This window comes from Cheilinus undulatus, linkage group 13 (assembly GCF_018320785.1).
Source record: "Cheilinus undulatus linkage group 13, ASM1832078v1, whole genome shotgun sequence".
In the NCBI taxonomy this organism is placed as follows: domain Eukaryota; kingdom Metazoa; phylum Chordata; class Actinopteri; order Labriformes; family Labridae; genus Cheilinus; species Cheilinus undulatus.
This window is the reverse complement of record NC_054877.1, coordinates 31,621,990-31,648,367: the sequence shown is the minus strand read 5'-3', so window position 1 is coordinate 31,648,367 and position 26,378 is coordinate 31,621,990. Positions and strand designations below refer to the sequence as shown.

Sequence of the window (26,378 nt, the reverse complement as noted above, 5' to 3'; positions counted from 1 at the left end):
AATATTTGATCTACTCCATATGCGTGGTGGCAGCTAGTTTGTCATCACAGAAAAAGTTCTGCCTGTTAATTGTCAATATGGAATGTTTTGTCTGTATACTTGCTGAAACATGATAAGTCAATATTACTTGGACTACAAAAGGAAACCAGAACACTTAACATAGTGGGAATCCCAACACTTCTGTAAATAGAATTACTTTATGATTTACATCAGGTCCTCTTGATTTGATTTTGTGGGCAGTAAGGATCTCTTGGCCAAGCTAGTCCTCTGTTGTTTTCTACAGATAAGGTTGGGATGCAGAAGAAGATCGCAGAGCTCTTTTTAGTGAGTTGTGATTATGTGGCTGGAAGAAAAATTGTGGCAAAATATTCTTGTTGAACTAATGCACATCTATTCATTTATTTTACTCTGTTTTGCAGTGATAGTGTGTAAATTTTAGTTGTTCTCTGGATCTTGACTTATCTTGTGATCTGGTGTTCCTTGATTTGTGTTAGTTTCTTAACATCTCTCGCCAAAATGTACGTTATCATTCCGTATGGAGTAGAATAATATGTATGCATGATATCCTCTCTGAGCCTCTATAACGATGAGGTTTTTCTCTCTTTTTGCCCTGTCTTTAAGTTCAGTCCTATGTTTTCTTCCAAGGACCAAACTAGGACATATTTCATTAAAATGAATTTGAGAGGTTAATATTTGTTCAATTTGGGTTGTGATTTCTCATTCAAAAGATTGTGATGGGTCCTGAGGATAGACGAGGAGAAACACTGGTTTACACAATTAAACCAGATGGTTATAATCAGCCATGGCATTCAGACAAATGAGATGTTTCCATCCTCTACTCGCTGGGAAATCTCTTTAGTATTTTCACATCAGATGTGTTTAAACACTGACGAGTATGATACGCTCATCAGATGGATTATTTCATGGCATTAGAAGAAAATAGTACCACCTTTAGAAAAAAAAAGCACACACATGTTATTGAAGTATTGATTGAGCGATGCACTAATTGTAGCTGGCATGGAGGCAGGATGGTTGCACAAAAAGAGGAACAGAGGACATACTCATATAGGAAATAGAAAGTGCAAAAAGCACCTTTTTCTTCTTTTTAAGTTTCATCCAAACTGTAGTTCTGTGACTGTTAACACTGGGCTGTCTCATGCAGTTCTTCTGTACCAGCTCACTTTGTGCAGTATGCTCTCTCTCTCTCTCTCTCTCTCTCTCTCTCTCTCTCTGCTCTCTCAACCGGTCAACACCCCTCCCCTTCCCTCCCCCTCCACAGTATCTCTCACTCTCAGGGGAGTGAGTGTCGATGTTTGTTTTTTTAAGCCCGAGTTTGGTCCCACCACTCTCAGGAGAGAAGAGAAGAGAAGAGAGAGCAGAAGTCTGTTATGGCCGGGGACGACGTGGGACGGCCCACTCCAGGGAGCATCTGATGAGATTGTAACACTCTTTCCAGTGTACTTTATTTTTTCCTCACTGAGAATAACCTCAGTGTTGTTGGTGCAGCATCATAGAGGCAGCACTGTGCTCTGATGAACATCTTTTTGTCATTGTTTCTGGATTTAATTTCTAATCACCGGAACCGGCACCTTGGGGCCATTGTTGAGGAATTTTGTCAGCCTGCTTGGAAGACTTCAAACTCCCTGTTTCCTATTTAGGAGTACGAAGACAGAAAAAAAACATACAAAAGAAGAGTTTATCTTGGCACGTCTGTGATGAGCCTGAAAGGAGAAAGAGCGAGGAAGTAGTCCCAGATGAGCGTTGACAGCTGACACCATCCTCAATTTCACTTGATCTGATTCGGCCTCGTACTTCCACTGTCAGAGAGATGATCTGCTGACTCCCTCTGTGATTGGTCTCCAACAGCCAAGACTTTCTTGCCTTTTTAGGATGTTCACACACACATGCACACTGAGCTGAACCTTTTTTGATTCTTCTTTTTCCATAAAAACAATGAACATATCTGTAACGCCGGGGCCGAAGCTGAACCACAGATAGAGTTTGGTTTTATCTCATAAATACAGAAGGGGAAGCTCAGCAGGCCTGATACACTGCTGTGCTTACGATCACTCTTGTTCTCACCAGGTGCAGCCAGTGAAACGCTTGTGTTTTGCAATTTTTCATCTTGGTGTTTTTAAGTTCTTGGACCTGTTTTTCCACCATCCTGTCTTCCCTTAAAGCTTGTGAAGACACCATTTGGATATTTTTACTCTCAGTTGTGACAACATGGGGGTATTAAACATGCAACAGAACTTCATTTTGTTTATCCCTTACCTCCTGAAGTGGCTGTATTGATGACTAACCGAGCTCCATCCAATGCTTTCTGAACGTGGTGATAAAATGATGAACAAAGACTCTCGCTTTCCAAGGAAGATGCAACAAGGAGGAATCTCCAACCGGAGACACTCGTGTATTGGGTATGTGTGTTGACACATTTTTGATTACACTTAAACCGTAACGAATACAGCATCTTGTTTCTGTGTCTGGCAAGTACAGTTTTTGTCTTATAGAGTACATGACAGCAAACATTCAATGCCGCTCTGTCAGTATGTTTCCATTATTTCTCTGTTGTGTTGGTTTTTATCAGGGATGCAGTGATGCATTTATTTAGCCTCGGTTTCGGCTGAAATCAGCCGACAATACTTCCTCTTTTTGAGAGGAAAAAACACTTAAAAAAAATTAAATATAATGTACAATTCAGCTGACTTTTTTAGGCCCATTTTTACCTCAAACTTGCAAAACTAAGTGGAGAAACTATACCCATCTGCTTTGCTGTATAGCATAGCTCCTTCAGGCATGTCCTGTTTGAAGGGCCAATGCTCCCTGAAATCACTGGAGGCAGATAGAATCCTAAATATCTTCGCCTCTTTAGCCTCCACGCAGAAAAGTAGTAGGATGGCAAGGTTTTTAAAGTTTAGACAGAAGTATTTTAGGACAGGCATGATTTTGACAAACATCAGCCATAGGCAAATAATGTGGCATAAAGTGAAGCAGATGTTTATCTGTCGTGTCCAATCAATTTAACGCCAACATTAAGTGCACCTAGCTGTGGAATATAGACAACATTTTGGACAAAGACTGATTTCTTTTATTGGTCAAACATGAGAGAAAATGCGGAATAGTGGAAGTATAAGACCAACAGGATTATTGGAAAAAACATCGGTATTAGCAACCAATAAAACGGTTATTTTAAACATCAGTTTTGACCCTGATTTTCACAAATGGTACATCTGTAGTATTTATGAGTTGTTATAGATTCTATAATATAGCTTTTAAGCCACATTCTGAGAAACCCATCTAGATGGCATGACATTAAGCTTTTTGTTTTAGGTAGAAAAAAGTTTTGATGTTAAGGTTGATCTCTTCGTGACTCTCTGGCAGACTAAAAGCACAATTACAAACCAATATTTCAGCAGTGAGCTTACACCTGTATCCTGTTGGAAACCCTTGCTTTCAACCAATGTCATCCAAATTTCAGATTTTTCAACATTAATACAAAACAAGCAGTTTTGTATTACTATAATGGAGTAGTTTTTGGAGGGTACCTGTACTTTTTTGAGCACATTTTCAAATCAGTGTTTTTACTTCTATTTAAGTAAGTTTTGACCAGAGTAACTTTACTTTAACTGTACCTGTACTTAATAAGTAACTGTACTTTAATTTGTTTAGAATACTCTAGTACTTTTTCCAACTCTACTGATGCACATAGACACATCATATCCCAAACAGCTGTTGTATTTTATTTTATTATAAAGGTGTGACTTCACCTTAACAGCCGGATTAGAGCTCCACAATCTTATGTTGTTATTTGAAATAAGGAAAGTTCATATTTTACTGTACAACTCCTCAGTAGATTTCAAATGAAATGTATCAGAATTGTTCAGCCGTAGTTTTCATGATGATTGCCATAACACTGGAAATAAAACAAATCAGTAAATGCATTACTGTGATTGAAGTAGATATGAACTGATTCATGCATCATTTTATGTCATCCTCACATGTTTGCCTGGCCTACAGAAAAGACCAGTTAATGTTTAATCTATCTACTATTGTATTAGTTATATTTTAGAATGATAAATTGCTTGTGTTTGTTGAAAAATACATATGATGTATTTTGGGTAGCTTACTCAGGTTACTTTTAAAACTAACTTGTGAGATTTTTGTGTTACCTACTGAGCAAGGTAACTCGTTACGTTACTATCTATCTAATGGGAAAACTAACGTGCCTTTGCTTCACCAAATATTAAAACCCTTTAACCACCCCTTCCAAGTGTTGGTTATAAAACCATCACGGACCTAACGGCACATCTGCCTTTCAATGTGTTGTCTCTACTGTCAGTGCAAAGCCTAAATTACAATTCATAATCTCAACAGCCAGATAACATCACTATCAGATGAAAAAAAACATCACTAAACTATGTCACTGAACAACAAAGTGGGCAGAGGCTTACAGAATTACACAAATGCTACGTGTAATAATTGTGTGTCATTGAAACAGCTGCACAGCTGATTTCATGACAATACAACTGTTTTGAAACGTATGTTTCATCAAATCTAAGAAAAGGAAAAAGGTAACGTATAACAGATTACTTGAATTGAAAAACGAATGCCTTATGTTACTCATTATAACAAAAAAGTAATCTGAGTACTCGTATAGATTCCTTTGGAACCCCAAACTCTGAAAACTTTCACTTTCTTTATCTCCATTGTGGTAGCTTTTGGGTTAAAAATGATTGGAGATCAAAGATTTTTAAAAGGTTTTGTTCTCTTCAGAACTGAATTGTCAAATATTCAAATTTTGACAATCTATCTCTAAATAACATCCCTCCAAAAGATTCAGACCAAGCTGCCATGAAGGTGGTGTTTGATGGGATTGTGAGTGCTGTGGTTAGTGTTTCGGGCATCGAGGTGGAATTTTGATTCAAGGCTCTGTCTGCTGGTGGACCTCCTTGTGGCCTGTAGACTCAGTTCAAGCCGAGACATGTGTCAGGCGCTGCACAGACACTATTTGGTCCTGGTCCTTAGTTTCACTACAGGACTGAAGAAATGTCATCATGCTCTGGAAAACTGTCCATGAGAGCGGCGCATGGAGCAAATGTCATCTCTGTTTTCTATCTTGTCCTCTAGGAAACCAACCAGACATGAATCAGATCAAGATTGAGATGAACCCTCTCCATTGTTGTAAATGCTTCTCTATCCACACCCTGAGGCAGCTGATTGACTTAATTGTAGCTGTAACTTGACACAATAGTGAAATCAGCCAGCCAGATTGAGAAGAAAAATCTACTACAGCTGTCATGAGATCCCTGCAGTATGCGTCATTATGTAGGTTTACAGAGACTTAAAGCTGAGAGTCGTATAAATATAAATAGAAATACACACACATGGTCACATAAAGCTTCTAAATACACACCCACAAAGTAATCTGGAGGCATATATAATTCACAACCAGCAATGCAGAGTTTAGATATGCTTAAACACAGTATGGATTCAGAAATAATAAGCCTTTTCTTCGTTTCAAACTTGTTGTACTTCAGTGAGCGGGGGAATATTTTCTGAACTCTGGGCATAAGGCATGTGCCTCGCGAGTGTCATCCGAACTCCTCCAGCAGTGAGCCTGTTTGGATCATATGAGGAGATCAAAGCGGTAGATTTTAGACCACAGAAGTGCACAGAGGAACAGAGCAAGCTTTTATTCTTTTTCTTTCTTTTTTTTTTTTTTTGTTACCTGATTTGTACATTCAGCTCCCTTGCTGAAAAAGAAGAGCAGAGAAGTACTTGCTGAGAGGTTCAGATAAAGAAATTACAAAACTTGTTTTTTGTTTTCAGGACCTGTGAAGACAGATGTGTTTATTGATACATCAATAGATACATACATACATACATAAACACTTATTAATCCCAAGGGGAAATGATGAAGACCACCAACACTGATGCTGGTGTGTCATAGCAGAGTAGTAGCAATTTCTGTCTTGGTGTATACAGTATAGTGAGATACAAAATTATAAGATATAATGTGATATGATATGATATAGTACAGAGTAATAAAATAAATTTTTGTACAGTATTATTCAATATGATATGGTACCACCCAATAGAGTAATATACATTAAAAGGTAGATATAAAACAAGATGATATGACATGATACAATAGGATAGAATACAATACTACAGTACAGAAAATTTAATACAATACTATACTACTTAGTAGGATATGAAACAAAACAATACAATAGGATATATACGATGTGTACATAATATTGTCCCCTTAGGGAATTCTGTCTTGGACTCCTGCATGTCTGCACACATTAGTGGCACTTACAATAGAAAACAATACAAGCAAAACACAGTCCACATAAACTCAGCACAAAAAGTAAGAACATTTATGTTTGATAGATTATTTCTTTGTTGTAACAAGGCTTCTTGGCAATAAATCTCACACTGTTAGAAAGCCTTTTTCTGTGCCATATTTGTGCACACACAACATGCATTTATGAGATGAGCAGCAGAGCTGAGTATGCGGGTTGCACCCATAGAAAATTTGTCACATCTTTTTTTTTTTCTTCTCATTCAACAAACTGGAGCCTCAGCCTCTGCTGGTCACCAGCCTGGTCACGCACTGCAGTAGAATGACATCCCATTCTTCAGCCAGTATTTGTGTTGGTCACTTTGGCACAAACACGCCCAATAATTTAATTTAATTTAATTTCCATCCATTTAAAAAAAGTGATCACTATGGGTTAATTATTTTCATCATAACATGAATCCCACTTTATTAGCTATCTATTTTATTGGGATCTTCTCCTCAAAATAAAACTAATATAAACCAGCTGATCTTGCCCCCCTTACACCCCCTCACACACACCCCTACACCCCTCCCCTTCCCTCACACACAGCAGCTCATCCATTTTGCTTCTTTCTCTTCCTCTCTCTGTCTCTGCTTCAGTGTTATTGTCTTTTGGTAAATCACTTTAGAATATACATTGTCTTTATTTGTCTTCACCAGCAATCTGGTTTTTAAAACAGCTGATCTGCACGAGGAAGTTTGACAACGTCAATTAATCCTGATCAGAACCAGCGCAGGAACTTTACAGAGTTTTATCATAAACTCACGAACTAAACAATGGTAGAAGTTGACGTTTGACAGGAGAGTTTGCAGAATAACAGGTGAATTTATGGGACAGATGTGATAAATGTTTCTGTGCAGCTAGTATCAGGGGAGAAAGAGGGAGGGAGAGCGAGCGGGCACTGCGCGCACTTTATTGATCATGAATGGCACCAAGCTCCAAAAACATAGCACTAATGTGTGACAGCCAGGTAAAGTTTATCTTTGGTCAACGTTGTATATCCATTACCAGGATCATATTTAACATACAAACACCAGACTGATGTGCAGAGAAAGAGAGCAATGGACAATATGCTGTGTTACGTTCAGGTGTGACTCCAAAAGGAGGACAAATAAGCGTCCGGCTTGAGGCTGCCCCGGATGAATGGACAAGGCATTGAAATTCCGGACTGTCCGGCCTAAAGCTGGACATAAGGCCACCCTACCGTCCTTTCTTGCAACAAATGCTGGTTGAAGAATAGGATGCCATCCCACTGTGACCAGGCTGGTGACCAGTATGAGGAGGAGGCTCTTCTACACACTACTTAGGCTCTTGTTTGTTAAATTAATATGCAATAATCATGCAATCCACCAAACAACACCAAAGAAGAATCAACAACAGCATAATAGGCTGTTTGGCATTGGCAAAGATTTGACACAGTTTATACCAAACATAAATTTCCTGACCTTTTGTGCTAGGTTTATAAACACCTGCTTGTGGATGATGCAATACATTACAATATTACATGGTAGAGCAATAAAACTTGAAACCATACTGTATGTTAGAGTACGGCACTGTATGATATGGTACCATATGATTTGATCATATACGACATGGCCTTTTCCAAGCAGTTGATCATTGGTTGTTTTCTTTATAATGACAGTTCACCTGCCCAGTCACATCTTCTAAAGGCTAAAGTGTCTGGAGAAAGGGGAGCAGGTGGCCTAGTGGTTAAAGGCGCTCCCCATGTATGCGGGCGGCTCGGGTTTGAATCCGGCATGAGGCCCTTTGCCGCATGTCTCTCCCCCACTCTTGACCCTGTTTCTGACTCTATCCACTGTCCTCCTCTATCTAATAAAGGGACAAAAATGCCCAAAAATAAATCTCTAAAGTGTCTGGAGAAAACAAAACTTAAGCGTGAAAATGATTGATGGGATATGTCAATTAACATCAAATTAAAACAATGCTAAATTGTCAACACTGTGCAGTCTGCAGTTCCTACAGCAGACGGTCTGATGCTGCATGCAACCTCATGGAGGTGGAGAGGGGGAGGCATAGAGGAGGAGGAGGAGCATGAGGGGAGTAAAGGGTTGGGTGAGTAAGCTCTGTAGAGTTTGATATTATTGCCTTATAAACAATTAGAATGTGGGTGTTTAAAGTCCACTTACAATTCCATGAAAGAACTCTATGGAGGTAAAAGTCCTCAATTCAGACTTTGTACTGGTATTGTGCCAGTATTTTCTTTAATATAAAGTTTGAGTACTCCTGTTATTAGTAGTAGAGTAAAATGGTATCCATGAGTAGTTTTCTATTATTGTATTATCACAGCTGCATTGATAGGTAGTGTATAAAGTATAATTTCATTTTTGATTTCTTATATCTTGTATGTGTTCATGAGTTAAGTATTTGTTTTTGTTTGGTGGAGTCAGGATTTTCTCTCAGTCCGGTCCTGATATATGATATAAACTTTATAATACTGTATAGAGGAGTATAAAATTACATTCTTATACTATATGATAAATAGAATTTGACACTATATGATCCATTATAATATTATATGATATGATACAATAGGATATGATTGGATAAGACGCGATACAACACGATGCAGTATATTGCGTTATATCATGTAAAACTGTTCCCTTAAAGAATTTTGTCCTGGTCTTCATTTCTGCACACATTACATTGCATCTACATAGTAACAAACTAAACAATTAAAGAACAATTCACAGGCTAGTATAAACCTCCTACAGCATATCATTTACATTGTATTCCACATAATCCACATGAAAAATGCAACACAAATGAGAGAAAAAGTTAAGAAAAGATCAGAAAACTGACTCTGTTGCACAACCCATACACCCTTAAGAAATTTGTTTTTGAGTGAGGTGAGGGTCTATAATAGTTCAATTCTGTGCACTTGTGAAACAAACAGCAACCGTGTGCTCACACATAAATCCTTAGACAAAGCAGTCTCTTGTAATCCAGATGCATCCATCACAATAGAGACAGCTCTTATCCCTGCTTGTACTGACAGTACCAAGGCACTATTCAGCCATCCCTCTGACTATAACTTTTGCATTTTCACACACAACACACACTCTACAATAAACTAAAATCAGAGTCACACTCCTAGTGACCTTTGGATTGCATATAAATAAAATGCATTACATTAACCGCAACAATCTAAAAAAATAAATAAATAAAATACCTTTTTTAAGGCATGAAAAGTACCTATATGTAGATCATATAGTATCATTTAGTCAATGGGTATCAGAGAGAAGTTCTTTGAGTACCTACAGTTTGAGAAAGTTACATTTAGTTAAAAGCTGAGAATGATATAAAGAGACAGGAACGAGACGTACTCAAGAGCAACTGGCACAGCGACCGACCAAGGCCAGGAGGAGAGGGTGGTGAAGGAGTGATAAAGAGGATGTGGGGTGAGATAACACGGCTTTTAGTACATAGATAGTGACGGGAAGCAGAGGGTTAGACCAAGGCACCCCAGGCGGAAAAGTGCATGAAAGAGTTTTTGACCTGGTCAGTAGAGAAAATAAACTAAAAGTCATTGCAAATGACTCAATAATGACGAAACATCCATTAAGTGTCAAGAAAGGGCCACCTTATCATATGGCAAGAGTGTCAATGTCAGAGGTCCCGATATAGCTGCCAGCCCCCTCCCTCAAACACACCCAGATTAGTCAATAGGGCCTGTGTGGCAGTGGCGGCCTGGCTGCCGTGTGCGTCACTGCTGTACTCCATATTTTCGGCATGACTGATTCCCCCAATCGCCTCCAGAGCCTCATTGATTTTTGAGGCATCGGTACTAACCCTGCTCAAATTCACAACTAGGAATCCAGCTGTACTTAATACACACACTTTATTTTGAATTCTACACACCAGAGACAATTTCAAAACAATAAAAAGTAGTTTCATATTTTTTCCCCAGCTCTGTGACGGCTGTGTCTGCTAAGACGTGCTGCTGTTTCTCTCATCAGTGTAAAAGAGAATGTGGGTTGTAACGTCAGTTTTAAAATCAAATGAAATGGGTTCAAAAATGTTTACTACAACCAATAAAAAGTCAGATTTGTTATTGTTGTAAGCCTTACTAATAATAAACTAAAATATAATTTTTGTCACTTGTTTGTGAATGATTTAATCATGTACTTTAAAAGAACTAACCTTTGTTTCATTTAAGCTGATTATTAATAGTTTTGTGATACAGCAGTATGAGGATGAGTGATCATTGTAACCACTAGAGGGGGAAACAGACTAAGCAATACCCAAAGAGAGAAGCAACCTTTGGCAGACAGCAGTTGTTTGATACAGGGAAACGTAGAGGTTCTGTTTTATTTGTTTTTTAGTAAATTAGAATTGCTAAGCTAATGCTATGTGTTTTACAATATTTGTCTGGGTACAATTTAAGGGGTTGTATTTACAATAATTTTCTTTTATCTGTAGAAAGTGAAGAGGCCAATGACAGTCTTTAAAAACACTTTAAACTCACTGATTATATGCTTTTATTTATACATAGCATTTCCTGTTTGTTTTTCTAACCATATCTTCATTTGTTTGGTCAGGTTAAATTTTTAATTTTGTTCAAATTTTTGAATATCTGAATGAATTCATGAATGAGTCTTTCATTTTTGTTACATACATGTAAACTAAATAAACACCAAGCAAGATTATTTATTCAAAATGTATGATCATTGTTTTTCATTATTAGACAGTCCCTAAATGCAGGGTTAAAAGTTGTCATTTTGAGGACTTGCTTTGATTTATTGCATGTCCAACTTAAGTAATTTACACCTACATTATTTATACTATAACCATATACTATTCTTATACAAGAGCACTAGAGCAGGAGAAAGTTAGTACAACAAACATGGCAGCACCAGGGGAAGAACATTAGGAATGCAAGCAGGGCATGAATGAGATGGACATGACACATACAGTTTGCAAGAAGTGCTACATAAAAATAAAATAATGCGGAAATATGACAAACATGAGGGCAAGACTAACGCTAAGTCAGCTAAACAGTTGAGAAAAAGGTATAGATGGCAATATATGGTATTGCAATACTCCCTGTATTAAAAATGTTTAAAAATATTGAATCATAAGCCAAGTATCTTGATAATATCATAACATGGGGTCACTAGTGATTCCCACCCCTAGTAGCTGGCACAGTGGGTTTGATATGAGATGAAATATTGACGTGGCAGCTGTGACTCTTGTTTTCCCTACAAACACCCCCTACTGAAGGAGTGGCCACCTCTTTGGCTACACGTGGATGTGCATTACGTGCATGTCCATATCTCGTTTCATATTCATGCATCAAAGACCTCCCATGTGTGTACGATCTGGCCTTCTATCTGACCTTTCTTGCCTCTTTGTGTATGTGTTTGTCTGTTGTGCTCATTTATTTCATCCAAACCCCAAATCAGACGAGCCCCTAACCTCTCCGTCATGCGAGCAGATGGCAGCTAATGAATCTGGGGCAACACACTGATTACCTTTACTACACGACATGCTGTAACATGATGTTTAACATCACAGAGGCTCTGATAAATATAGGTTGCTAGCAATAGCTACATGCTCACACCTGGTGCTGCTGCTTTGTGACATACACAGTGTTTAACATTTAGACTGAGAGCAACAAGTTAAATTTCTCTTGTTTGATGTGGGATTTACCTCTTATATATGTAGTTAGTGTAGCACACTACTGCCTTAGCTTATTATGTTTATTAAGTAGATATTGTAGACTCCTGCATCACAAACGTTGCTGGGTTTAAGAGAAGTAGCAGTAATTTCTTTAAAGGAAATGACTGCACACAAATAATTCTTCCTTGAGATCCTGTTAGCGATGAAAAAAGACTTACTGTAAATAAATGAATATGCCTGCTTGCAGGAGTTCTGGCTTTTTTCTCCATTCTTCAGCAGCTTTTCTAACCTCCTGAACTCTGCTGTACTCAGCACTTGGTCGGACTGAAAACTCACATTGTGTAGCTTAGCAAGGTTCAACCCAACAGAGAGTTGTTTTCAATTCTATGGGGATTCCAAAATGTCCAAAGATAGCAAACATGCTTTATATAGTACTGAGTGAATACATGTCTGTACAACTAAACAATACATGCAGGTTTTGACTTGGTAAGTCAAAAATTAACACAATATCACAGGATTCTGCTGTCTGTCTGTCAGCAAGTAAGTAAATTTATTTTTTCATAGTATTACTTAGCTACACTTGTTCTAGGTCGGGCATAGTTTGGGAAAAAAGCAGCACATATTCCAAACTACTGTATTTTTGGATAAGCAAGATATACGTTTTTAGACTATATGCTTTTAAAATATCATTTTATTAAAGCGTGGAGGAAACATGACGATTGTTTAAACAGCCTTTAAGCATGACTGTTTTTATTTTATACATTTGGATTTTATCAGTGTTCAGAACATGACCTTTTCTGAAGCAGTGGAAACGTGACATATGGGGGCACTGTAAATTCATGCAGCATTTTCCTGGATTATGAGTGTCAGACTTAAAGAGAAGTAAATATTTTGGGCCTGAAATCTCATGCTGGAATTCAGGCCTTGTTTAACTATCTTGGACTTTAAATGAATGAAACATCATTTTAAAGACACCTTTAGCAGGTAGACCGGTTGTAGCCCTTTTCATATGATACTTTGTCAACCATTCAAGTACACAGCTGATTGTAAACATTTGACAGCAACTCTGACACAAGGAGGAGGAGGAAGGGTAAGTGTTTACGTCTGCTTGGTTCCGGTCATAAAGTTGGTAGAAACAAGCAAAAAAACAGGACTCACTTCGTGACGATTACTTTCACAAAATCATTCTGTTATGTTGCTTTTATTTACCTGCCCCAGTGGCTCATAGGTTGAGCAAATTCGCCTAACACTGCTCAAAAATACTTGCAGATGGTGGCAGGTAGTGGTAATTTTGATACCTCTTTTTAATTTTGTCCAAGTCTTAGAGTTTTGATTACATGTCTTTCAGTTTTAGTCACATTTTAGTCATTTCTACCCTTTTTAGTTTTAGTCTAGATTTAGTCGATGAAAACTCCCAAAACATTTTAGTGTAGTTTTAGTCCATAAAAAGTCCTCACATTTTAGTCTTTAATTTTTGTCCAAGCATTTATTCTCTTGCCTAAATCTGGTACTAAATCATGGTAGTGTGGTCTCTACACCCTGCCAAACCTGGGGTCCCTGCTTTCTAAAGCTGAGAGCCAAAGAGATACAGTTGCATTCGATGCATTTTTTTGACAGATTTACCCACAATGGAGAAATATCATGGATTTTTAATGTTTGACGCAAACTGAATTACATTTTAGTCTAGTTTTAGTCATCTTGACGAAAACTAAACTTACTTTTTGTCAGTTTTTTTTTGGGGGGGGGGGGACTATTTTATTTTCAGTTTTGCAATGTATAGAACATATCAATATACCAACAATATATAGACAAAACATAAGGTAAGGCGTAAAGGATAAACTTCCTTTCCCTATCAAAAGAAGAGAAAAAGGAAAGGAAGAACCTACTCACCCCAATATGTAATTTTTTCCAGGGGATGCAACTATTCATCTCAGAAGACCACCTGTCAATAAAAAGGGGGGAATCAGATTTCCATGACACTGCAGTGAGTTGTGCATTGTTCAGAGATTCGCGAATACATGTAAAGTTCCCCAGTAAACACAGTTCAGGGTCCAGTGGAACACTAACTCCTGTGATCCTGGTTAAAGTGGAGCAGATATCATGCCAGTAAGGGCTCACTTTGTTACAATGCCAGGTACAGTGCAGAGAGGAACCAACTTCTTTTTGTCAATTTTAGTCATCACACATCTATCTTTGGTTAGTCTTAGTTTAGTTTTCGTCATGGAAAGAAAGGCTGTCAACGAACATTTTAGTCATAGTTTTAGTAGATGAAATTAACACTGGTGGTGGGTGCTAATTTCCCACCCTAGTGTACGTGTGTGTGGAGCCCCTGCTGTTGCTTGAACCCTGTTCCTTTTGAACCCCTACTCATTGTTCCACAACCTCATAATGCAATGTGAATTTACACACTAGGACTGGTACTATGTTATAAAAGACCCTGTAAAGTGAAATCCAAAGATTTTGTCTTAGCACACTAGATATGTTGGAATATGGTTGCTGTAAACATGTGAGAACACTGAGATCTACACGTAACTGAATTTTGGATTTAGACCGTTAGAAAGTTCTTCACCTCTTTCCTGACTTGGTTTCATGTGGGCAGGGCCAATGTGTGGGCTCGTGATGTCACAACAATGTAAAAAAGTCACAGAGCAGTTCATTTCAGTACAGTCTGTTCTTAGCTGATGTCACTGTCTTTATTGAAAGTTAACAGTCAGTAAATGCTGATTTTTGTTCATTGTGAGGTAAATTTCCCAAATCTATCAGCCACAGTGGTCTATGGATCATTTAAAATCACTTTTTCAGGCTTTTCTAACACAAATATGTGCTCCTGGCCTGTCCACAATCCCCTCAAGTACCAGAAAAAGCTAATTACCATTTAAAGCCACAAACACAGAAACAGCTCATTCTGAGAAGGGCTGAAACAGAGGGGGTTTTAGACATGCAAAAATTCAATACTGGAGTGTTTTTCAGCAATGAACTTCACAGGCATGTTTTGGGGACCTATGAGAACAGTATGAACTTGTCTTAAAAGGGTAAAATATGTCCCCTTTAAAGCATCATAACAGAAATTTGAGCCAGAAAAGGGACTTTACGATACGCTATATAAGCACAAAGGCTAATGATGATGCATCTTTGTTATGGTCCTGATATGGTACCATGATGTTTAAGTGTTATGTGTTTACATCTGATCTGCAACATACACTTAAGTAATGAAATGCAACATGTTTAATGCATCAAAATGATAAAAAAGTTCACTTTGACTTCCTTTAAAGGGATCATAGTAAACAATTTGTTTTTTAAACCTTTATGAATAAATGTGTATCCAAATTACAGACACATTTTAGCAAAAGTTATATTTATTTAACTTCCAGAGTCATATGTCTGAACCTTATTTTGAATCTCCACTTAATTTCTTTTGACTTTAGAAACAAGAATGAAGTGTTAAGAAACGATGAGGACATTTAGCGCATTGCATCATGAACACACCAATGACCAACATGAATGTTATACAAAGAAACAACACAAAGAGAGTGACACTGAGCAAGAGTACAAACGTTTTCTCATTAACCTTCATGATGGAGTTAAAACCTATTATATAACAAACACATTAAACTTGGAATACAAAATGAAGATACTCAAACTCAACTACTTCCATTTCCTTCTGTCAAAGTTTTAACATTATTTTATTTTATTGATTTTTTTGGCACTTCCATCAAACAATTGTTTTTCAGGGGACAAAATGAGGAAATTAATCAGTGTCAGCTTAACAAACAAACCACGAACAGACAGTATGTCCATTGACAGGCAACAACTCGGACACACAGCGTCCTCGCTGACTTCAAAACAGCTCGTTATACAGGAATGCTCGCCATGTGTCCATGTAGCCAACACATGATGTCATGAGGCCCCTTTGCAAATAACGGACGATTAAACCCACAAACTGAGGGGTCAGCCAGGATTTATGATGCCTCACTGTTTTATGAGCTTCACAGATTACCTCGCCACACCATCTTGGCTTGAACATTCATCGCTTTTGTCTAAAAGAGAGATGTGCAGATATTAAGCAAAACTAAACATTGAAAGTCTGTCTTCCCTCAAACATCCACTCTCTTCCACCATGCTGACGCAGATACACCAACACTGTGAAATCCTTTGGTACTCTGCCAACCAGTGAATGTGTGAGCATGTCCATTCTGGATAACAAGCATGAGCTCTTGACCTGTGCTGTATCAGCACTTTATTCTTCATGTCCAACACATGAGAACAATTTTCCTGTCATGAAAATCTGTGATCTGTTTTCATCGCTACACTCCTTCATTGTCAGGCAGTAAATGTGTCAATTTTACAGCTTCGGATGCAGTCACGAAGTTGAGATTGAGGTTTGTGATTCCAAAGTAGGAGCATGAACACAGTGCCATGTGATTTGTTTTATTATTTGTTACTGTTGAATAATGGCTCAATAAAAGCCTTAATATACTACTGTGTTGTTCTGTGAAGACTGCAGTTATCATTGGCCCTGTGTGTGCACCTCACCAGATTTCCTTAAATGGCAGTTTAGAAATTTCGTTAATTCTCTCAGAGATTAAACACCAGTGTTATTAGGAATTGTATGTGATTACTGATGTAATTTATAAAGATGATAAACTTAAAACCAAACATGAAGTTTTAGAGCAGTATCATACATTAAACCCTCTGACCTCAGTAAAAAGCCCTCTGCTTAATGTCAAGGAAATGTAGTCAATCTTTGTTTCAGTCAAATTTTATGCTTCTCCTTCACATTCTCACCTACTAATCTCTCACTGTCTCTACATTTGTGAACTTGTTGATAATGGGGGTGATGCTTTTGATGGGTTTTCCAATTTAACTGCACCACATCAAACAACAGAATTGAGCTTTAAGTGGATGTCCATTTAAGGTGAGGCTTTACGGCGATGTTTTCAAGATTGTTATCCTGCAAGCTGGATAGCAATCCAATGTTCGTCAAGCCCAGGAATCACCGCCGGCTTTTTCTTCTTTCATGCACATAATGCAGTTTTTAGTGGTGCAAGTTTTCTGCTCCAGGATTTTGTACTTTGTGAAACTGAAGCAGGCTTTTCTTTATAGAAAGAGGAAAAAATAAATGTTTTACTTTTAGCCAGAAGGATAATTAAAACAAGGTTGAATCAAATGCTTAAAAAAATTCACTACCTATCTATAAAGTCCTTGGTGTGGGGTTGCCAAAGGTCTCAGTGGGAGCCCTAGGAAAAGGAAAGGAAAAAAGGTAGGGAACCACTGTTCCAAGTGTGCTCAAAGTGTTCTTCAGACTTTTTTTAGGATGTCAATGTTGTTACAAGTGTCTTAAAAACTTATACCATGCCTCTAAAAAGTATTTACCTTCTTGAATATTTTACCCTTTTACTGGTTTTATGAATCAATCATGGTCAATGTAATTTGGCTTTTTGACACAAAAAGAAACCTCTAATCAAAGTAAAAATAAATTTCTACAAAGTAATATCAGTTAAACAAAAATATATAATGTAAAATAAGTGACTGCATTAATGTTCACCCCTGTCAAGTCAGTTTTTATTGGGTGCACCCCTTGCTTCAATCACAGCACAGCGTCTGTGTGGATAAGTCTCAATCAGGCCTGCACATCTGGACACTGCAATTTTAGTCCATTCTTCTTTGCCAAACTGCTCAAGCTCTGTCAGGTTGCATGGGGATAAACAGTCCCTTTCAAGTCCAGCCACAAATTCTCTATCAGATTGAAGTCTGGGCTTTGACTTCAGAGCCACTCCAGAACATTCCCCTTGTTTTCCTAAAACCATTTCTATGTAGCTTTTGCTGTTTCCTTCAGGTCATTGTCTTGCTGGAAAATAAATCTTCTCCCAAGCAGCAGTTCTCTTGCAGACTGAATAAAATTGTCCTCCAGGATTTATTAGTCCTAAATGAGTGAGTCCTGATTATTTTGAATGACACCACGAATGTAAAACAATTACCAGACTGTCTACTTCCCCGCTTCTCTCACAGCTCCACTTGACTCAGCCTGTCTTTGCACAGGTGGCGCTTGGTGTTTTTACAGTAAAAAAGGTGTGTAAATATCAGTATCTGAATTGGCTTCAATGAGTTTAGAAATATCTGCATATCGGATATCGGCAAAAAAAAACTATTTTGTGCAACTCTATAAACCACAGTATACCATACTGCAATTTTTAATCAGAGAAGGCGCAGTATACTGTATCTTTTACCATAAATGTGCGTTAAAGTACCAGTTTGATACTTTTTTGCAGCAGGGATGTTATGCACTACACATTATGCAAATATTCAAGTGTCGATTTTTTAGAATAGTTTACAAAAAATCCTAATTTCCTTTTTTTTTATATCTATGTTTCTAAATGATCATACCCTTCGAAACAATAATTCATCTTGGCTTTGCAATATGAGTTAAAATAAGTTTATTTTTGCTCAAAGTTTGGCCCTGTTTTTGTTCTTCAAAAATACACTGCCCTCTAGCCATGGGTGACCTTGAATGTGCTGTTCTTAAGCCTGAGAGTACATTCTGTATACTGGTATCTATATGTGCATGTGTCCCTAGAGCCACTTAATATGATACCCGATCATACTCATCCTACTGTCAATCTCTCCAACACTGACAGACTCACACATGTATGAAATACTCCCATCTGGAAAGCATAATAGTAGAATGGCCAAAGGGGGGGTTCTGTCTTGTGGTTGTATTAGGATTGCCTATACAAATGTGTAAATGAGAGGGAAAAAGTAGGAAGGGGTTAAACAGTTCAAACGTTTGGGGAAGGCAGGAACCACACTGGCTCTGATCCCGCCCATTTTCTCAGCTCTGACCTCACTCTGAAACTTGTTCCCCCCATGTGTGTGATTCAAACACGCACACATTCACACAGACACTTGCTCAGTCACATGCCTACATACACTCTTACTTGCTGACGCACGCGCTGTCTGCAGACACATACACAGCTTGTGCATATTCTGTGGGGCGCCCTCGACAGAAAAAGCACATACACATACTCACAGTACAGAGCTACTGTGACAGGCTGGAGCAGAAGAGCAAGTTCGCCCAGGGAAAGGAAAAGGTCTATGTTTGCTCTGTGATTAAAGGTGTAGCCCAAAGCCAAAAAGGAAGAGAAGAAAGCAGAGGGAGGAAGAGAAGAAGAGGTAAAGAGAGAGAGAGAGGATATATTGAGAATAGGCGAAGAGGGCAGCAGTGTTGCGCCACATTTAGACCCAGAGCACAGACAAGATGTACATGGGGGACCGATTAATGGAGCTCTGCTGAAGGTGATGAATATCTTTATCTATATAGCCTGACCAGGAGCAAATAGGCACAGCTCTCACAGGAGGAACCCAGAAAAAAACCCTCCAAATTCATTCAAATCAAGCAAGAAGCTGCAAGCAAGCAGAAGGTGGTGACATGAACTGCATCGTCCCAGTCATCCTGCGCCAGAGCCACTGGTCCTAAAGCTGCTGTCCACTCCTGCCAGAGGTAATGAGAACTCCTGGGAAGCCGCGGAGAGCCGGACAGCCCGACAGAGTGAGACAGGCGAGGAAGCGGGTCGGGCTTTACAGGGATGAGAGCCACAGCCACAAGCTGAGGAGAACCAAGAGGGGGAGAACAGCGGAGCAGCCGAGAAGAGGAGGGTGAGGACGAGTGTGCAGAGAGAGTAGACTGAAAGAAAGATGAGTGTGCCGACCAACTGTGGGTTCTGTTTCTCTGTGGAGCGGAGTATCACTGTGCGAAGTGGGAACATATGGGGATCGCCGTGCGCTGTCAACAGGCCTATTGACATCATACAGAAACGCAGGCGGTAATTAAGAGCCTTTTCATTTACTCTCACTCAGTGCCTTTTGTCTCTCTCGCCTTCTCATGTCTCATTTTAACACTGACACAGACACATACACAGCATGTAGTAATGTAGATCATATGTAAAGGCAGAGGAATGTTTCTTTTGTCTGGTGAAATAAAGAATAAATGTAGCTTTGACTCAACGTAGCTAGACTATATCTTATTATCTATCTTGTATATCAGTAAAATATCCATGATACCACAGTAATTATTAAACTGACTCAATTCTGTATGAAACTCTTTCATAACTGTATCTGAAATTTGTAGCCTGAAAGCAGTCCTTTATCAGCCCCTACATTTACAAAAACATTCTTTGTTCTTATCAGTTGTTTTTGTTTCATATCTGCATTTCCCAGAATATCTTTTTATCATATTTCCTCTTGACCACTGGAGTAAGTCTCCACTTTTGTTACGCTGGTTCCTGCACAAGGGAGTGATTCTTTTTTAATCCAAAAAGCGTAAAATATCTATCAGTTTGGATTTTTTTTAAACCTAATTTAGCACGGTGAAAATGTAAATAACACATTTTCTTAAAAATAGCTTTTGGAGCATTTGAATTTTGTTTTATGTCTTGGTTAAAACGAAAAAACAGCCCTCTCTGGCACAACTTTTTGTGGTTGTGCAAAAATATGAAGCTTAACCAAGATTTGAAAATTATATAGTAAGCTGTACAGAAGAGCTATTGTAAGTTTAAATGAGTGTGAGATGTAGAAATGAGGGCCATTGTGTGATAACCCATGGTGTATTGTAATGGTTGTGGAGTTTAGCAGACATGGAGTAGATTTCTTGCCTGGCACACACTAGAAAATTCCTAAAAATCTTACTTGATTTTGAAAATGTTAGAGACCTGCCACATGACAGCAGTCAGTGACAGATTTTACAGGTTTGTTCTTAAAATGTGTTGTGTGCAGCAAGATTACCAACACATCACACCACACACTAACAGACTCATTCACTTCAAGAGTATAGTCTCCACTCTCAAATCTCCAAATCTGGTACGGTCAAACTGGACTTTATATTAAACTAGCTAGCTGTTAGGTACCTGCTAGATCCATTGCCATCACAATTTTGGTCCAGCTCCTCTCCTTGCCAGGTGGAGTGTGGTGTATGTTTTACAGGATAGGTATAACACTGGTGTAGTTTCCCAATTAACAAGTTGATTCCCCATTTCTGACAATGTAACATTGCCATGGCTGTGTTCGTTGTGCTTCCTCCTTCAGTCAGCTTGCTTCCTTGGTTATTGTTCAGTTCCATGAGACAATTCAGAGTGCATACATGGCTGTATTGGTGTTTGATATTAACAATTTCAAGCCAGAACAGCTCTGATTGCCTTCTGAGCTGATTAACAGGGAAAGATCACTCTTAACATACCACGGAGCAGAAAAATTTGGCAAGATAATCTCTAGAACCATCTTATTATAGAGCTTTTGGTTGGAAGGGGGGATCAGGCCAGAAATCAGCATGATTATCATGTAGTGTGGCCCTTACTCAAGTAGACATACAGTACATCCATACATAATATTTACTCCATTATCCTGGGATATCGAATAAATTTCTTCAAACTCAGAGCACTAGACAAGGTTGAAGGTGAAAGGAGTTTATTCCACTGGAGGTAATTAATGGTACAAAATAATAGTAAGTAAGCTGGCTGGTGGCAGGGTGAAGCACCAGCAAGATGTAGAGGACACTCTAAGACAAGAGGATAAAAAGTATTAGCCAAGTCAAAATACACTGAAAAATGTCCTTGTAAAAGCTCTCTTAAACGGGCCACACACTGCATGATCATTTTGCCAATTGCCAGGCTGAATACCCCCGTCCAACCAAAGTCAGAAAAACCCTGATTATTGGGTTTTTCTGAAGATTAGGTGCTCTGTTTGAGATTTTAATTATTAAATATGTTCAATATTTCCAAGCAAAAGTCCTATAGTTTGTGGTGAACACGGAGGACAGCCAAGCAGACACAAGCATTAAATGAAGCGAAAGACACTCAGGGAACAAGCTGTCTGAAGTAGGAAGTAAATCCAAAACACAGCCATGGCAATGATAGTAAACAAAAAATGTACGTTTAGATGGACGTCAGAAATGAAGGAGCAGCTTGTTGATTTGTGGCAACGTGTACCGAAAACAAACCACAGATGAACTGACAAGGGAGGGAGCTGGAACAAAATTGCTTCCCCAGTGGACTTACCATGTAGCTAACATCTAGTCACGTAGCTTCTCCACTCTAAAATCACATTTAACCGTGTGAGATTTGGCGTACTGAAAGATGAGACCACTGATAGAATCTGTTAGTTTGTGGTGTGCTGATCCTCTCGATCTACACCACACATTATATACAGTGCCATGAAAAAGTATTTACCCCCTTTCTGATTCCTGATTTGCATATTTATCACACTTAAATTTTTCAGATCATCAAACCAATTTTTTACATTTCACAAAGAAAATCCAAGTAAATACAAAATGCAGTGTTTTAATGTTTATTTGATTTTTCAAGGGGGAAAAAATCCAAGTCTATCTGACCCTATGTGAAAAAGTAATTGCCCTCTGAACCTAATAACTGGTTTTGCCATCCTTGGCAGCAATAACTGAAATCAAGCGTTTGTGAAAACTGTTGATGAGTCTTTCTCATCTCTGTGGAGGAATTTTGGCCCACTCTTCTTCACAGAATTGTTTTAACTCAGCCATATTGGAGGGTTTTCAAGCATGACCTGCCCGTTTAAGGTCACACTACAGCATCTCATTTGGATTAAAGTCCAGACTTTGACTTGGCCACTCCAAAACCTTCATTTTGTTTATTTTGAGCCATTCAGAGGTGGACTTGCTGATATGTTTGGATTGTTGTCCTGCTGCATAACCAAAGAGCGCTTGAGTTTGTGGTCACAAACTGATGGCCAGACGTTCATCTTCAGGATTTTCTGGTAGACAGCAGAGTTCATTGTTCCATCAGTCGCAGCAAGTGGTACAGGTCCTGAAGCAGCAAAGCAGCCCAAGACCATCACACTTCCATCACCATGTTTGACTGTTGGCATGATGTTCTTTTTATCAAATGCTGTGTTATTTTTTCACCACATGTAACAGCCGACAAAAGTCCAACTTTTGTCTCATCAGTCCACAGAATATTTCTTCGAAAGTCTTGGGGATCATTAAGATGTATGTTGGCAAATGTAAGACGAGCCTTTGTGTTTTTTTTTGTCAGCAGTGGTTTTGGCCTTGGAACTCTCCCATGATGCCATTTTTGCCCAGTGTCTTTCTCATGGTTGAGTCATGAACTCTGACCTTAACTGAGGCGAGTGAGACCTGCAGTTCTTCGGATGTTGTTCTAGGTTCTTTTGTTGCTTCCTGGATTAGTTGTCGTTGCACTTTTTGAGTAATTTTGGTCAGCTGATCACTCCTGGGAAGGTTCACCACTGTTCCCAGTTTTCTCCATTTGTGGATAATAGCTCTGAACATGGTTCGCTGTAGTCCCAAAGCCTTGGAAATGGCTTTGTAACCTTTTCCAGACTGATAGATTTCAATCACTTTGTTTCTCAATTGTTCTTGAATTTCTTTGGATCGTGTCATGATGCGTTTCTTTTTTGAGATCTTGTAGCCTACTTCACTTTGTCTGACAGCCTCTATGCAAGTGATTTTTTGATCCAACATATCTGGCAGTAATCAGGCCTGGCTGGGGCCAGTGAAATTGAACTCAGCTTTCCAAAAACTGTGGTTAATCATAGATAACTCATAATTTGACAAGGGAGCAATTTCTTTTTCGCAAAGGGTCAGATAGGCTTGGATTAAATTAAATAATTATTCAGACACTGCATTTTGTATTTACTTGGGTTGTCTTTGTAAGATATAAAAATTGTTTTGATGAGCTAAAACATTTAAGTGTGATAAATATGCAAAAAAACAGGAATCAGAAAGGGGGCAAATACTTTTTCACAGCACTGTATGAACAAAATGGTAAAATCAGCGATTATTTTTTGACATGTGTGCTGTCCCTCACATTGAAAAAATCAGTTAAGATTTTAAAAAAAATGTATTAGGTTACCACTAAAGAAGCTGAAGGAATACTCTCACATCTGAAGATTGAACACGAGGTGGTTGATTGCCCAAAGAGTGACTTCAGCTGTAATGCCTGTTGAGCTGCAACGGTGACTGCAAGTGCTCCTGCCCTCACCAACCAGTCTGCAGTGACAAAAAACCCTCCTCTCCAACACAAAAACAATCTATACATAAAATCCCCAAAACACTGGAGATCAATCATGACAACAATTGCATTTAACTAATTTCAACATAAAGAAATGTATTTTTTATCCAGAGATAAGGAAAAAAAATTAGGTGAGATTTTACAGACATTATTTCCTCATTATGGGAAAATGGAACAAAATAAAATGCATGGATGCATGTCTTCTTAGGGCCTCCTAAGATTTCTGTCATAAACTTTAAATTTCTTGATATGTTTAAGGAAGGAACAAATCAAAAATTTTTATCAGATGTTTAGTCTCCCTGATAAAAATAACATTTAATAAGAATAGATGGACTTCACCTGTGGTTTTATATCATTTTTACTTCTCTGAACACCTCTTTCTGTCCTCCTTTCCTCTCTTTTTCTTTGCGGTCAGTCATATCATGTGAAAGAGCCACTTCAGTGTCCTTCACAGAAATATTCTCACAGGAAAAGTCCAACATAAGTTTTGTAGCTTTACACATAATCCTCAGTGCCAGCGGGGAGGCTGTGAAGAAGGACTCAGAGATAAAGTCTTGTTTACATTGTGGTCCTCTGTCTTCTTTCTCAGGCAGGATTTGTGTTTATCAGATGTAATGCAGAACATTTGTGCTAATGAGGGGGATTTTAAAGGGCATTTGTCCTTTCTATGTAATTCCTCTTCAGACCCACACAACTAATGTTATTGGTTTTACCCCTTGATCAAGTATAACTGCCCTCTTTGGGAGAATATCAGGGTTAATGCAAAAGTATGGAAATATGAGACCAGTATGTACACATCACTGCTAAGACTTTTTCCTAATCTGGATAATAAATGATGCTCTCAGATAGATTTAGCTTCAAGTTTGAAGAGCGGCTGCCTATGTTTAAGATGACCAGTGAAGGATGGGGGTCATGGGCTTATCGGCAGATCTTCCCATGATTTGATGGAGGGGAGAATACGGTTGGTGTTTCTTTCATGGAGGAGCACACGCAGGCAGGGACACCTTATCAGAGCCCCTTTTGAGAATCTATTTATATCGCAAATAGCACAAGTCAGCACTTGTAAAGTTGAGTCTGTATTTAAGATTATCAGATGATCAGTAAAAGGTTCAACTTCAACATGACAAACTAAAAAATCTGATCATATTTATGACTGTTTCTCAAGTTTCTTATTTCCAGAACTTGCTTACTGAAACATTCTTGATGTTTTTGTGCAGTTTGGACTGTATAGGAGTTTGCTTGAAATCTTTAATGGACTTATTCCTTTCCTAAAGGTCTGTCCTAAGAAAAGAATTTTATTTTGAAGCTTTGGTGCTTTTCAATGCTATAAATCATAAAATAACAAAAATAGTATTCTGTTAACATGTGGTATGAAAAAAAGAAGAAGGCATTGAACATTTTAACAACCTAAGTTTTAAGTGTAAATCTAAGCATCTTGTTATTCATCCACTCTTTTATTTCTTGTTGTCTTTTTTCTCTCTTCCCTCCTTGTATATATCTACATAAAGAAGAGCGCCAAACTAGTAAAACTGATGTAATCACCCAGACATGCTGACCAGGAGAACCTATGAAATATTCTACTCAGACATGAAAAAAGCTGACAAAAAGAACCGAAGTGGGAGTAAGGAAATAAATCTGACATTAGACACCAAACCCAGAGCATCTCGCGTGCCTTTGGTGCATGATTTAAAGCGCAATTATCTCTGTTAACCGCTGACGACGACAGCAGGAAAACCGCAGCTTTTTCTCCTTAGATGGATATTTATAGTGGGATTGCATGTTTTTGCACGTATGCAAGTACAACAGATACCACACAAATTGAAGTGTTGAATGCATCTGCTCTTTATACATACCATGTTGCATGATAAGCACTGACGTTTTACTTTGCCCAGTGGCGAAGCAGTTATTGGTTTCTCTTTTCAGCTCTGAGCTGTAAATGTAACACCTGCTTTTCCTCTAAGAAGACAGATAAGAGGATTCTCTATGAAAGCCTGGTACAGTAACAGCTTAGTGTCTTTGATGTGGTGGGCTGCATACGTTTATCCTTTCATTTCACTTTTATGAACCTGAAATTGCCTCAGGCTGTGAAGGCTGTCTGTAACATACATTTGATTTAGTAGTGTTTGCCAGATAAGATGAACATGGAGAAACCTGGGATCTTATCCACACAGCAGAGCGGCTCTTAGGATAATGTTATAGATTGGTCAATCAAACTTATGGCTCTGATGGAAAACCAGAAATTTGGTACAGCTGGTCCTGATGCCATTGGTCAATGAATGTGGTTTTTACTCTAGTGAAACCACGGTTTGACATTTGGGATCAGTTTCCAGTGAAACATCTT

At 38.4% G+C, this 26,378-nt stretch overlaps 1 protein-coding gene across 6 annotated transcripts in view; it reads left to right on the top strand.

The window, feature by feature from the left end:
* The window catches only part of pde4ca (phosphodiesterase 4C, cAMP-specific a), a 70,927-nt gene that overhangs the window by 7,555 nt on the left and 36,994 nt on the right, over nt 1-26,378 (top strand). For 2 of the 6 annotated variants that reach the window (XM_041803306.1, XM_041803308.1), the window contains exon 1: nt 1,312-2,417. The exons of 2 other annotated variants lie outside the window; for them this stretch is intronic. In XM_041803306.1, coding sequence (XP_041659240.1) covers nt 2,317-2,417 — 101 coding nt within the window. In that variant the 5' untranslated portion in view covers nt 1,312-2,316. Of the gene's footprint in view, nt 1-1,311; nt 2,418-18,968; nt 19,808-26,378 lie in introns of those variants that run through there. 2 more of the 6 variants (XM_041803304.1, XM_041803305.1) reach the window with 2 other exon arrangements.